The sequence below is a fragment of the Caloenas nicobarica genome, chromosome Z (assembly GCF_036013445.1).
Source record: "Caloenas nicobarica isolate bCalNic1 chromosome Z, bCalNic1.hap1, whole genome shotgun sequence".
Classification (NCBI taxonomy): domain Eukaryota; kingdom Metazoa; phylum Chordata; class Aves; order Columbiformes; family Columbidae; genus Caloenas; species Caloenas nicobarica.
This window is the reverse complement of record NC_088284.1, coordinates 65,074,720-65,087,467: the sequence shown is the minus strand read 5'-3', so window position 1 is coordinate 65,087,467 and position 12,748 is coordinate 65,074,720. Positions and strand designations below refer to the sequence as shown.

The 12,748-nt window shown below is 38.0% G+C and overlaps 1 protein-coding gene across 5 annotated transcripts in view; it reads left to right on the top strand.

Annotated features, from left to right (window-relative positions):
- Positions 1–12,748, top strand: part of PSIP1 (PC4 and SRSF1 interacting protein 1) — a 37,005-nt gene that overhangs the window by 5,127 nt on the left and 19,130 nt on the right. For 4 of the 5 annotated variants that reach the window (XM_065655995.1, XM_065655997.1, XM_065655998.1 and 1 more), the window contains exons 4-8: positions 1,463–1,601; positions 5,669–5,785; positions 8,581–8,685; positions 9,238–9,300; positions 11,385–11,523. In XM_065655995.1, the coding sequence (XP_065512067.1) occupies positions 1,463–1,601; positions 5,669–5,785; positions 8,581–8,685; positions 9,238–9,300; positions 11,385–11,523 (563 nt within the window). The remainder of the gene's footprint in view (positions 1–1,462; positions 1,602–5,668; positions 5,786–8,580; positions 8,686–9,237; positions 9,301–11,384; positions 11,524–12,748) is intronic. The other variant, XM_065655999.1, reaches the window with a different exon arrangement.

Here is a 12,748-nt window from a genome sequence, read left to right as displayed (position 1 = left end):
CTTTGCAGGTGCATGTTTGCCACACTGGCTGAATCCTCTCTAACCATGTCTAACAAAGAGATGGGTGATTTGCAATCTCATCTGCCACAGTGGCTTACTTAATACTTTGTATGCATAGGTGAGTGTTCTACTGCTGGAGTAGGAGATGCTTAAGCTTTCTAGATGATGTTATGTTCCTTTTTGTTTGTTTGTTTAGTAGGGTGTAATTTTCAAGTAGCTTTTTTAAAGATGATGAAGAAAATAGGAGAGTGTAGCTTAGAAGTATCTATTTAACTTTTCCATGAGCTTACAGGTTAGAAGGCAAGTATCTGCAACTTTTCCAATAGTTAGATCTAAAAAACATACAATCAGACAAAGCTGTGTCTAGGCACTGACTGAAAATAAAAATGTACCACTGAAGTGTTGTTTTTCTCTGTTAGCAGCCTATAGATTGCCACAGTGAAATCCTAACTTGAAAGGTCATGAAAGGAGAGCAGGAATTAAACAGTCTTTGATGTTGTTCAGCATAAACCGGAATAGTGGTTCTCAGTAATATGTTACCATGTTTTCTCAAGTCTAGCTTAGAGAAGCTAGTAGTGTGGATACTGTGACTTTGATATATGAGCAAAGCTACTAGCCTGAAGGTGTTCGTTACGCAGCTTACAGCAGAGGTAGTGCTATGCAGGAGTGTTTGTCAGACGAAGATACGCAGACAGTGTTAAGACCTCTACTACTACAAGAGTATCTTAAAAGAAAAAGTTTGCTTCATGAAGAAAAAGATGGGGGGAGAAGCTTAAAGAACAGTTTAAAGATTTTATTGGTTAAGTTTGGTAAATCAAGTGATGAGGTCCTGTTGTCACACACACTGAAAAACTACTGAATTAATAGTGGATTACATAGCATACTTACAAAGACATTGACAGTAAGTGTATTCAAGTGTTGCTTCTTGGTGTCCAATACATATCAAAAAATATCAAATTTTCTATTTTAACTGGATTATATTCAATTTAATGACTTGGAAAGATTTTATTTGTTAGCTTAGAGCCATTTAATCTCCTTTAAATAGTTTTCTTGCCCTATATTGTGCAGATTCAAGAATTCTTTATTCTTAATGCTAAAGCTTGATTTTTTTGGACTAAGGAAGCAATCGTTCTTTCTGTTTGTTTGCAGACTACTTGGTTTTTTTCAATTGTTCTGGTTCAGAGTAGTTGGTTATCCTACCAACTGCAATCTTAAGATGCAGCATCAGCTGTTTCTTGCCCAGACATTCAATATCTTGGGAACGAGGGTGTCCATATGTGTGGTAGCAATGATGGAAAATTCAGGCTGTTGATGGCAAAAGTTGAGAAAACTAAAGCAGAATTAGTTGTTGCAGTAGTGATGAATTTAATATCTTAATAACATTTGGTGGTTACTTCTCCTTTGAAAAGATTAACCATTTGAAATGTGAGATTTTGTTCTTTTTATTCTTTCTTTTCTCAAGGGCATTTTTGGGACCAAAGGACATATTCCCTTACTCTGAAAATAAAGATAAATACGGCAAACCAAATAAAAGAAAGGGTTTTAATGAAGGGTTGTGGGAAATTGACAACAATCCCAAAGTGAAGTTCTCTCATCAACAGGTGAGTTGTGCAGTCTCCAGATCTTTATTGCTGTATTCTTATGGGCAGAAAAAAGGCAATGAGTGTTTCTCTGCTGTAGGGTAATAAATTATTACTGTCGTTCAGTTGCGGGTTAGACCATTCTTGGGTTTTTTGTTTTGTTTTTAATTTTTTATTTTTAATTGAACTCTAGAATTAATAGCACAAAAGAGATGCGGGCGTTGTTTAACTGGGGATATCAGTTTATTATAGTAAGTTCATGAGGGATCATGTTGACAGTTTTAGAGCACGAGGCTAAAAGTTAAATGCTTTTTACAGTACACATCGAGTTTTTCTTACAACTATAGGTATTTATTTATACTTATAACAGTATATATTCCTAAGATACTTATCTGTGGAACCGTACAACTACGCTTGAAAAGTGTTAGGTTTTTTGAGTCTCAGTCACTAGTTCTTTCTGTCCTCTAAACCCAAGTGCTTTTTTTCACAAATACCCTTGTAAGATTTCAGTACCCGCTTTCTTAGTGTACAGTATTTTCCTTCTAGCGGTTGGAAGCAATGCCATGCTTGCATTTTGCCCCCAAACTGTCACATGACTTGTTTGATTCAGTTTTTGTCTGTCAGTAGTTCCAAATTTCTTGCTCTCTTGGTAAATCTTCTGAACTTAAACTGGAGCTACGCAGTGCTGCCCATCCATATTTAATCTGAAGACAGAGAAATGGTCTTGCTCATTTTGTCTTTGCCTATGTGCTCTGAACATTCTGTAGCCTCTTGGTTTTGCTGTGTACACTGGTCTCGGATCACATACTAGGGCTTCTAGGCAATGCTGCAGTAATATAAAAAATGAATTGGTCTCACTTAGTATTACTTGCTGCTCTTACGTGGCATGCCAGATTGCCATTTCACCACCAGTTAACCCCTGCTTCATAAGATATCCCAGGTCACTGTGTTTCTAGTTTGAAGGAGAATGTGGTTAGAGTTAAGGAGTTTCTGAAGTAGAGTGTAAGATGATGTACTCCAGATGTACACTTTTTCTGCTCTGGGGTATGGAAAGATGCTTATGCCCTCATCACAGTGGGAAGGACTGTATTAATAAGGGGCAGATTCTTTCTGCTACTGTAAAATATGAGTTGGTATACCTTCTTGCTGTTTACTGTGTGACAGTTTAGGAGAGATATTCTATGGATGGCTGAGGCAGTTGTGAACAATAACTGAGTTGTATGTTACCAGTCATTCTAACAAGGTGAAAATCTGGGTATGAACAAACAACAGGAACAAGCTTGTCTAATATTTTGTTTCACAGCAGGAATGAGTTAACTTAATTAAGCAGTGTTCTGGGTTGCTTTCATAGCATCTCAGACATTCCTAAATACATTCCCACTTGGAAATACTGAAAAAATGCTGCCTAGAGGTACATACAGGTTTTTTCAGTCTAGCAGCTTTTCTGCATGGTAGTCCTTTCCATCTTTTGAGTTCCATTCTGATACTTCACTTCAACTTGGATGATAGCTCTTTCACAGGCCATATTTGACATTCTGTAAAATAAATCAGGATGTGCAACAGGCTGAGTAAGCATTACTGGATCAGAAATAAAACTGCCAGTAAGGGTCTTCTTCAGAAGTAGTTTCTTTGAGCATCTTTGGTATCAAGTCAGTCATGGATCTTCCACGTTTTTTCACAAAGCACTACTTTTTGGATTGCTTAGAATTGAACTATTATATTACCATTCTGCCAAAGGTTATAGATATGATGGAGGAACATTCCACTTTTTCAAGAATAAGAAAATTATGTTTGATATTTGGGTTTTGTTTTTGTTTTACTCGTTCCAGCTTATATGCTGAAATGAGCTTTATTTCTACAGTACTTTACAAGATAACATACAGCTCACAGTGATGAAACTTCAGAGATACCTTATCTCGTGTTCTTGTTAGTTCCCTTGGCGTTTGGCTATGTTGCAGCTTTCCTGTTCATGAGGATGTTGCCTTTAGCATCCTATTCTCACAGCTGGAGGACAAAGTGTGTACGGTTTGTCCCTCGTAGTAATACAAGAAGGATGCTTGTCTGCTCGATAACAGTCTCTGCGGCTGTCTTCATTAACAGCTAAGGGTTTTCTGAGGGGTAGGGCTTCTAGATCTTCATCGCAGAAGGAAGTTTAAGAGTGCTTGTTGTAGATAGACAATTTTATTGGGAGTTTATGGGGAAGCTTTTACCAGTTCCAAGGGTAGCAGAGTGGTTGTAATTGGCTTCTGAGGCCAGTTTGGCACGATTTAGCCAATTCATGTAAGCTTTTTGTTAGCTGTTCTGGTAACAAGAAGCAAAGATAAACAAACCCTTGCAGAAACACACCTCAGCTTCCTCCAGCCCCCTCACGGCACATCACTGTCCGTCCCGTGGGTGGGGCGGTGGCAGCACAGGAGGCCGAGGCTGGCGTGTCGCAGCGACTTTGCTTGCGCCGTTCCTTGTTTCTTACTCAGCGGCTGGAGCGCGGGCTGCTGTCCCCTCGCAGCTGTGCCCTCCGTCCCTGCTGGGCCTCCGCTCAGGCAGCTGGAGCCCGCTTTGCAGCGTCCCCCGTGCTGTGGCGCCTCTTCTGCCTCAGTGTCCCCCGTCCCCTGCTCAGGCCTCTTGCCGGTGCCCGGGCACCCCCCTCGGCCGCCTCCGCGGCCCCTCCGGGCCCCGCTGCGCTGCTCAGTGGCTCCTCCCGCCGGCGCTCGGGGGCGCTGTTGGGGCGGGCCCGCTGGCCGCTGCCGATCCAGCTGGCGCCGGTTGTGACCGGCTCCCGGGCGGGTGCGGGAGAGCAGCGGGCGGGCGGCGGTGGTCTCCGGGTGAAGGCAAGTAGTTGCTTGGGAAGACTGAGAGGAAGGGTGACGTAAGTGTGCTGATGAGTGAAGACACTGGTTTTTTTCCAATATTTTAAAGTAGAATAGTGCGTTACAGCCTGTTAATATGTTGCAGTATTCAGTACACATTGGCGAATGGACAGATTTTTTTAGCCGAGGTCTTGGGGTGGATGAATATGTATCTTAAGGTATTCCTTGGTCTCTATATTTGGTCTACATACAATTCCTTGATTTTTTTTTTTTTTTAAAAAAAGATTCTTGGAGTTAAGCACAGTAGCAGGGAAGACAGTCTAGTTGCCAGAGCCTAAAACTTCAGCGTGAGGAGATAATTTTGTGTTTGGCCACACAGCAGGCAAGGTAGAGGGGAGTGGGCGCTCACATAGAGACCTTGGCAAAATCAAGCCTTTATTCTGGATACACGATAATATTAAAGTGACAGACTTGTCAGCTATTCATATAAAGGGATTCACTTGCTTTTTTTTCCTGCCCTTTTACTGGGCATATTTTGCCTTGGTAAGACCTTCTGAGAGCAAGTTTTTCTGTTTAACTGCCAGAACTGGCTGGAATGTTCTGAAAGCAGTATTTATACTTTGCAGATGTTGCTGGTAACTGCTAGTAAGGGAGCTTGTGGCTAGGGCTTAAATCCAAACCCACTTCCTCAGTGGGGGAAAAATTAAAGTCAGGAGAGTTCTGCCAGCTTTGTTTGAAGGAGCTAATGTTTAAAAGTGAGACTGCTATCCACAGTGTAATGGAATAAAGAGTAATTTTGTCTTTACCTTCTCTTTTTCCACGTTTCTAACTTAAATTATTTTGCCTTTATTATGTTTGGGTTTTTTTTCTGCTTGTGTTTTTGGGAACAGGTTTTCAGCCAACAGGTAGTCGGTTCACTTAGCATTGATAGCTTATTTAAAAATGCACTTGTTGGCAGTAGCATCACAAGTTGTCTTTGACTCGAAACAACTTTTTTTTTTTAATTATACATCAGAAAAACTTCACATTGCTGTATTTTTAGTGTGAAAATAAGCTATCGTAGTAGCTTGAAAGTTTGATAATGAAAATGCAATTTAAACTGAAAAGTGTGGGAATTAATAAGATACATTTTCGTAATTTTCGTATTTTTGCAGTTCTAATACGGGGTTCCTTGGAATCATGTTTTCTTTGGTAATGTATGGGTGGCAGAACACCTCTGTTTCGTTAATCTGTAGTTCAGGAAGTAATTTAGATGTCATTTTTGATGTTTTTATATTAAAGTCACATCAAGCTGTTAATACTGCTATCAAAGAAACTGTTCAAGAAAGCAGTCAGGAGCCTCCTGAGGGGAGTGAAGAAAAGGCAGGAGCCAAAAGAAGAAAGTCTTCAATCCCAAAAGTAAGGGAATGAATTCTTGTTCTACCAGAAATGTTTTTAAGTCAAAATTATATTGCCAAATTTTTGCTAAAGTACTTGAACAGCATTTTACTGTTGTAAATGCTTAGCCTTTGCTTCTTTTCAGATGTACATGTAGTAATATTCTTGTCCTTCTGTATTTCTTTTAAGGTGCTGTATATGTTTTTGAAAATTGCTTTCTTGACCAGTCTATATTTCTAAATTGTAATACACTTAAACTAAATTCATACAGTACTTCCTAGGCAGAAGAGGTCGAAGTGATCATCAAGGTTTAGCTTTAAGTTTCCCTGTCTGTTTTTGAAGACTTCTTAATATCATGGGCAGGTATGACTGTCTCTTTCAATTACAACAGTTTTCTTTGAAAAGCCTAACAGAGCTTTGGGTTCTGTCTGGGCTGAAAGGGTTCTTCAGTGTATTTGCCTGAACAGATTATAAGAATAAGTTTGAATTAGGCCATACTACTGATGGACTAATTAGGATATAAATGGATAGAAAGGATTTTGTAGCTGTATCAATTGAACTCTGAGTCAGGAAAGTATCTGAGTAAATCGATATACGGTAGTTTATATAGACAGTTTAGCTTCTTTGCTTTGTAAATGTGTGCATACCTTAAAATCCTTCTGAAACAAGATGGTTCTCTTTAAATATATTGTATTCATACTAAAAATGCATTTCTGTCTGAAACATCTGTTTCATCTTACTTGTCTTGTTTGTGAACTTTCCTGGCTTACGGTACACATTATGATAATGGTGTAGAACACTTGCTTTGAACTTTCTCTGTCCTTGAATGTTTAGATTTGTTCACATGGGGTTATTTCTCGTATTGCATGGGAGAGATGTTGTGTGTCATCTCTTCTCAGTTTTTTTTAAGGAAAATAGAATCCTGAAATGACAAAAATTGTGATGCAGATGGGATTGATATGTTTATGGTATCTCATTTATTTTTAAGTCATTTCTGGAAATTACTACTCTACAGGATGAGCAGTGCCCTTAAATTGTCAAACTGTTTTGAATAGACTTAATTCTGACTGTTGTCCTTTTTATTATCCGCTGAGATTTAATGTAGTTCTTCTGTAGGTGTAGCTGGCTGTCCTTTAGTATTGATTCACAGTTCCAACTGACAAATTTGCAATGTGTTAAGTATATGGTGGATGTTCCTCATGTAGGATTAGTGTTTAGTAGCTGTAGTAACTTGTGGGGTTTTATGTGGGTTTTTTTTTTTTTCCAAGAGGAAAAAAGACCTTTGGGGTGGGGGAGATGTGCTGATAATACACTGATAGATGATGTTGGGAGTTGTGTTCTTGAGCTGGAAACTTCAGAGTTATTGATGGGTAATTTCTCCTAACTTATTACTGCTTGGAGTGTTCCCTAGTTTAGTATTTCCACATGTGAGTCAGTGTGATTTGGGTTCTATCAGCTATACCTGGGCAGTGCTCTTCAATATGTAATTTCCTGGCCATATTAGTAAAACCAGTGCTGTTCTTGCCCATGCACACTGCTGGTAAAAGCATTGGTTCCTCAGCATTTGCTACGGCAAGGGGAAACCTCATTTTAAACTGGGCTGGTTGATCAGTTTAGCTCACTGAATTTATGCGGCAAGCAGCATGTGCTAGTGAGAATGGCACTGACTGAAGCTTCCTATTTCTCCTAAAAAGTGTTTCCAGGCTGTCCTGAGCTGGCTCTGTGAAAGAGAAACAGGGAGACGTAAGAGCTGTTTAAATGCAAAGATCGAATGGAAGCTCCCGACTGGGTTCTTTTACATAGATTTCTGTAATTAGTCTCCCATCAGTTACAGTTCAAGGCACAATATGGAGGAAATCTACTCTTGCTCCTTTTCTTGTGAGACTAATGTAGCTAGAACATTCTTTTAACCTGTGATTGTACTCTGGTTTCTTGTGGTTTTAGTGTAGCTGTGATTCTTCTGTCTTAAAGTTGCAATTTATAAAAAAGACTGAGTGATATTACATGTCTTCAATTAATTAGAAATATTGCATTAAACCCTTGTGCCTGAGTTGCTTTATTCCATGTTGAAATTTTAACAACTCTAGCTACTTTAAAAGAGAATTTCACAAAAGGTGCTTGCAGGTGGGACAAGGGAAAATACTGAGGTTGCGACAATGAACTGAAGATCCAAAAACATGCATATACATAGGCTGCAAGGAAAATGTTAATTATTTTCAAATAAGTTATTACATACTCTTGATTTTTCAAGTCTTAACTGCTTACCTAAAACAAAAACTAGTATTTTAAGGTTAAAAAAAGGAAGGAAAAAAATAGTTTAGATGCCACCACTTATCACTAACTACTGTCACACATAAACCATCTCGTTTGGTGTCTTGCTTACTACATTGTCTTTGTTTAGTAGAGTGGTAGTCTTTGTTAAATATAGTCTCAGTAACTCAGATATCCACCTGTATGTATAGATAAACAGCGATCCAGATGAATCTTGAATGTTGGAATGAAGGCTTAAAAGTACTCATGGTGATATGGTGAAAAAGTGTAGTTATGTTATCATGAACGCAAAATGGATTTGAAGTTTCACCATAGTACATGGCTGTATTTTGACCTGTTCTGAGAACTATCTGCAATCGTGTACTGGAGAATGTGGTCCTGCCTTAGGCTTTTAATGTGTGCCTCAGAAAAGAGTGTATTTACAGACTTAAACTATTTAAAGTGAAAAGCAGCCCGATGGTTAATCGTGTGTTCTGTTTTCACTGTGAAATACTTTTTAATGCTTTTTTTTTTTTTTTTTTTAAACTCTCTGACTCCCTTTGCAGTTATCACCTAAAGGGGATAACTTACCTTCAGAAGCTGAAACAGAAGAAAAGGAGATGGATGCTTCAAAGGAAGATGATCTACCTTCTGAAAAAAACAGTAAAGAAGTATGTGAAAGCTTTTTCTATGTACTAGGGAACATTTTAATATGATGTCTGTTGATGTAAATCTGTTACTAAGAAGCTACAGTTATTACTACTGTGACAGTCTCAGGAGCTCTTTAATTATACAAAACTTCCTATATGTTCACTCATGTTTATTTTGAAGTTTTCATCAGAGAAGAAGCTTTTAGTCTGGCTTCTCTGGAAGTTCAACTAAAACAGGTGGAACAGTGTTGTTTTAATAACTTACTCTGAATTGCAACAGCAAATATTAGTATTTAAAGGACTAGATAAAGAGTTCACGCAGACTAAAACATGACTACATATCTTTATTTAAAACCAAATCTTATTTAGTACTTTTTTCTCATATTTCAGAAAAAAATCCTGATTACTAGATAATCAGAATTTTAATTATTTAAAAGCAGGTGGTGTCTTCATATGTGTTACAGGTCTTCTTAACTTATGTGCCCGAGGCTTCAGTTGTGAAAAAAACTTAAAATAATTTAAAATCTATCTTTGTTTTGTTAAGACTCTTAGCACCATTGTTAATCTTCACAGGATGTAGCAAAAACAAATGATACTTCTATTCCTAAAGTTGCTAGAAGAGGAAGAAAAAGAAAGGTAACAATATATTTAATTACTTCACCTTACTAGAGTCTTTGGATGTGGTGATGCTAGATATTATTTTCTTTAATGACAGATCATGCATAAATATAAGTGCTTAACACCGTCTTTTCCCAGAGGGTGTTTACAGGTTGTAATTCTGTTTGAACTAAATGTAGAGTAGGTAGTTCCCGGATCTTTTCCCTAACAGTCCATTGCAAATAAGAAAAAACAAGAAATAAACTGTTGCTAAACCACTAACAAAATAGGCAGTTTTGAAGCTCTGAAAAATTTCTTCATCACACTGACCTAACACCAGCAATACTCCACCTCTTCCTGAGATTGTGATTTTGTGATCTCTTCAACCTGGGAAAAATTTGAGTTAGTTTGAAAGAGGCAGTTCCAGCTGCTTGCTCAGCCTTAATGTTCACGTGGTCACACAGCGAACCAGATCAGGGCACTAAGCCAATGAAAAACTAGATTGGAGTGGGACAAAGTTTTAATTTTAATTTGAAACAATTTAAATTGTAACATTAGTACTGACAGCAGGGGTGGGATGAGTGCAAGGTAACTGTGATCTTTGTATGGTTGCCACAGATAAGTAGCATGCTGAGTATGATTTGCTTCATGAAAAATAGATGTTTGGATGCTCTTACAAAAATTACTTGAATATTTAAAAAATAGAATTTAAAGACTATCTTTTTTAAAGGAAATTTATTAAAAATAAACCTAAAATAAAATTCAAAGAAAGCTTCTAGTCTGAAACAGCAAGAAGTTGAAAGGAAGTTGTCTGTGACTATGCATAAATGTGATTTCAGCTTGTAAATGAGAGAGAAGGCTCACAGATGACACACATACAAAATCGTGTTCTTTTTTAAAAAGCACTCAAATCCTACAGTTTGGTGTGTTTAATTTTGTTTTATTGAGTTGAGTTGCTTTTGGCATCATAAGACACTGCAGGCCTAGGAAGATTTCCTCTGTCACATTTACTAGCTTTAGCTGACAAGAGTTGTGTTTGGCATGTGCTGTGTGTGGCAAAGGGCTTAACCAGATTTTTATATTACTATGGGCCATTGTGAACAGAAAAACAGTATTTCAAGGGTTGTGGTGTGTGCTTGTGGGTCAGAGAAGAGGGCTGGCTCTGCAGTTATATGACTGAAGGCATTTTTCATTTGCATTAAGAATCATGGTGTTTTCATGTGCTTGTAAAAAAGCATTCTAACAGGTATTTTTCTGTCTTCATTTAAACAGTCTTTCCGTAGGTGGAAAGCACAGTTAATATGAGAGATGTACCTCTACTGTGTTCTAGATTAAAGTTTGTGTCCGTTTTTTGAAATTGCCTTTTGTTATAGGCGCGCACAAAGAATATTAAGAACTGCGTTTGCCTATAACTTTTCTGTTGCTGCTAGCTTGTGCTCCTCCATCCAGGATGCTTAAATTCTGTGAATATTTTCTTCAGTTGGGTTTTTTCTCAGTTCTTTGTATGTATGGATATGGAATGTTTCTGCAGAAAGACGTGTATCCTTTCATCAGGATCTTCTTTTGTCATAAGTTCTATCTGTCTTTACAGCCCAAACCTACTAAAATGACTATGTAGATGAAGGTCATGTCTGGTTAGTGTGGGTCAACATATTAACACAATCTTTCATCGTGAGTAATTTGCTATAGGGCTAGAAGCAGGTGTTTTTCTGAATAGCTCCATCTACTGGCTATGCTTCTGGGGGAGATGATAGCATCTAAATGAAGAATATTTGTATATGGGGGGGGTGGGAAATGAACTTACTTTCTTAAAACTGCGTTTTGGCATGCTGTTATGGTGATGTTAAAAACAGTTACAAATAGTCTTTTCCTTCGTCGTACCAAGAAGAATCAGCTGGTTGAAATTATATGAAACATTACTGTATCAGGTAGTGATGGTATGGAAAAGGTGCGATTACTGATATTTAGATATAAGCTGTTACTAAATTTGGAAACTTTTTTTTTATGTGTAGAAGCAGTACTTTAGTAATGCATTTCTAGGCGTTCAAAGCTGCTTTTTGAGAAAGTAATTGAGAAAGTGGTGCCCTGTGTTTTTTACTTCTGAAATTAATTCTTTAAATTAGGCTGAAAAACAAGCTGAAGCTGAGGATGCAGCAGCAGTGACAACAGCAGCAGTGGCAGCGGCAATGGCAGTAGCAGTAGCAGCAGCAGCTCCTGCGCCAGTGTCTCCAAAAGTAAGCCCCAAAAGAGGAAGACCAGCAGGTAACTTTAAAAGAAAGATTTAATTTTTTTTACCATAGAAATACCTTAGGAGAATTAGTGAGGGAACTGTCTTTTCCCCCTAAGTACTAGAGAGTATTTTCTTATGCTAAAGGTGAAGTCTTTGCTAATAGATTGTAATGGGAAAACATGTAATCTCAAACTGAAGAATTTGGGACATAAATGGATTTAAATCTTTAGCCTTAATGCTCAGTCCTTTAAATAAGACCTGGGTTTGGGTACAAGTATCACCTTTAGAAAAGTCTTCTTCATAGAATGCTGCTAAACTGTAGATATACAATAAGAGCTCTTCTTGCATTGTTGCTCTGTAAAGGTTTATATTCTTTAAAAGTCTATAAAATAGTCTAATTTTGTTAGAATATCCACAAAACACAAGAGAACTGGGGAGACACAGAGTTTGTGGGTGGAGCTCGGAGTACAGTAAAAAGCAGTTGGAGAGACTTTTTTAAAGAGATGAGTCACAGAGGCACCCCAAAAATCAGTTTAGGCAGGTGATAAATCCCAAATGGACTTTATTCTAACCAGAACTGTTTAGCAGAAAACCAGCTAGAAACAGGGTCTATCCAAAATTATTCAGCACTCTGACAATACAGAACACATGTTCAGATACTGGTTAGGAGTTCAATTACTACAGCACCAATTCAAACTCAAGGGATCAGATCCCAAAACTCAGTCCCCGAGGAATGTTCCTTAGATGGTCAGTCGCAGCCAAGGCATTTCATTGGTCAGGGGCACTGTCTCTTGACCAAGGGGTGTGTGCCTGACCTTAGTGGTCCATCAGCCTAGAAGTTTCTGTTGCTTTTGGGGAAGAGAAGTGCATCTGCCAGTAGATGTTTAAGGCAATCCGTGTAGATTGATAGACAAATGAAAAGAAGATAACTGCTTTTTAAAAAATGTATAATTAGAACTACTTGGTGATAATTCTGCAGTGCTTGTTTCTTTTTAAGTAGCAATGACTTAATTAATTTGAATTTTTGTGGTAAGCTTGCAGATATTCTTGAACTGATCATTAACTTCATCAGAAAACAGTTCTTGCTGCAGTTAAGTACATTATATGAGCATCTAGTCTGGGAAACAATTGATACTCATCTATATCTGCTGACAATATGAAAATAACTTCTAGAAAGTGCAACCACAGTTAACTAGACTTAATTACTTTTGTGTTGGAAGTTGTGGGGAAACGACTATTGTTTCACTCCCTCTCCCC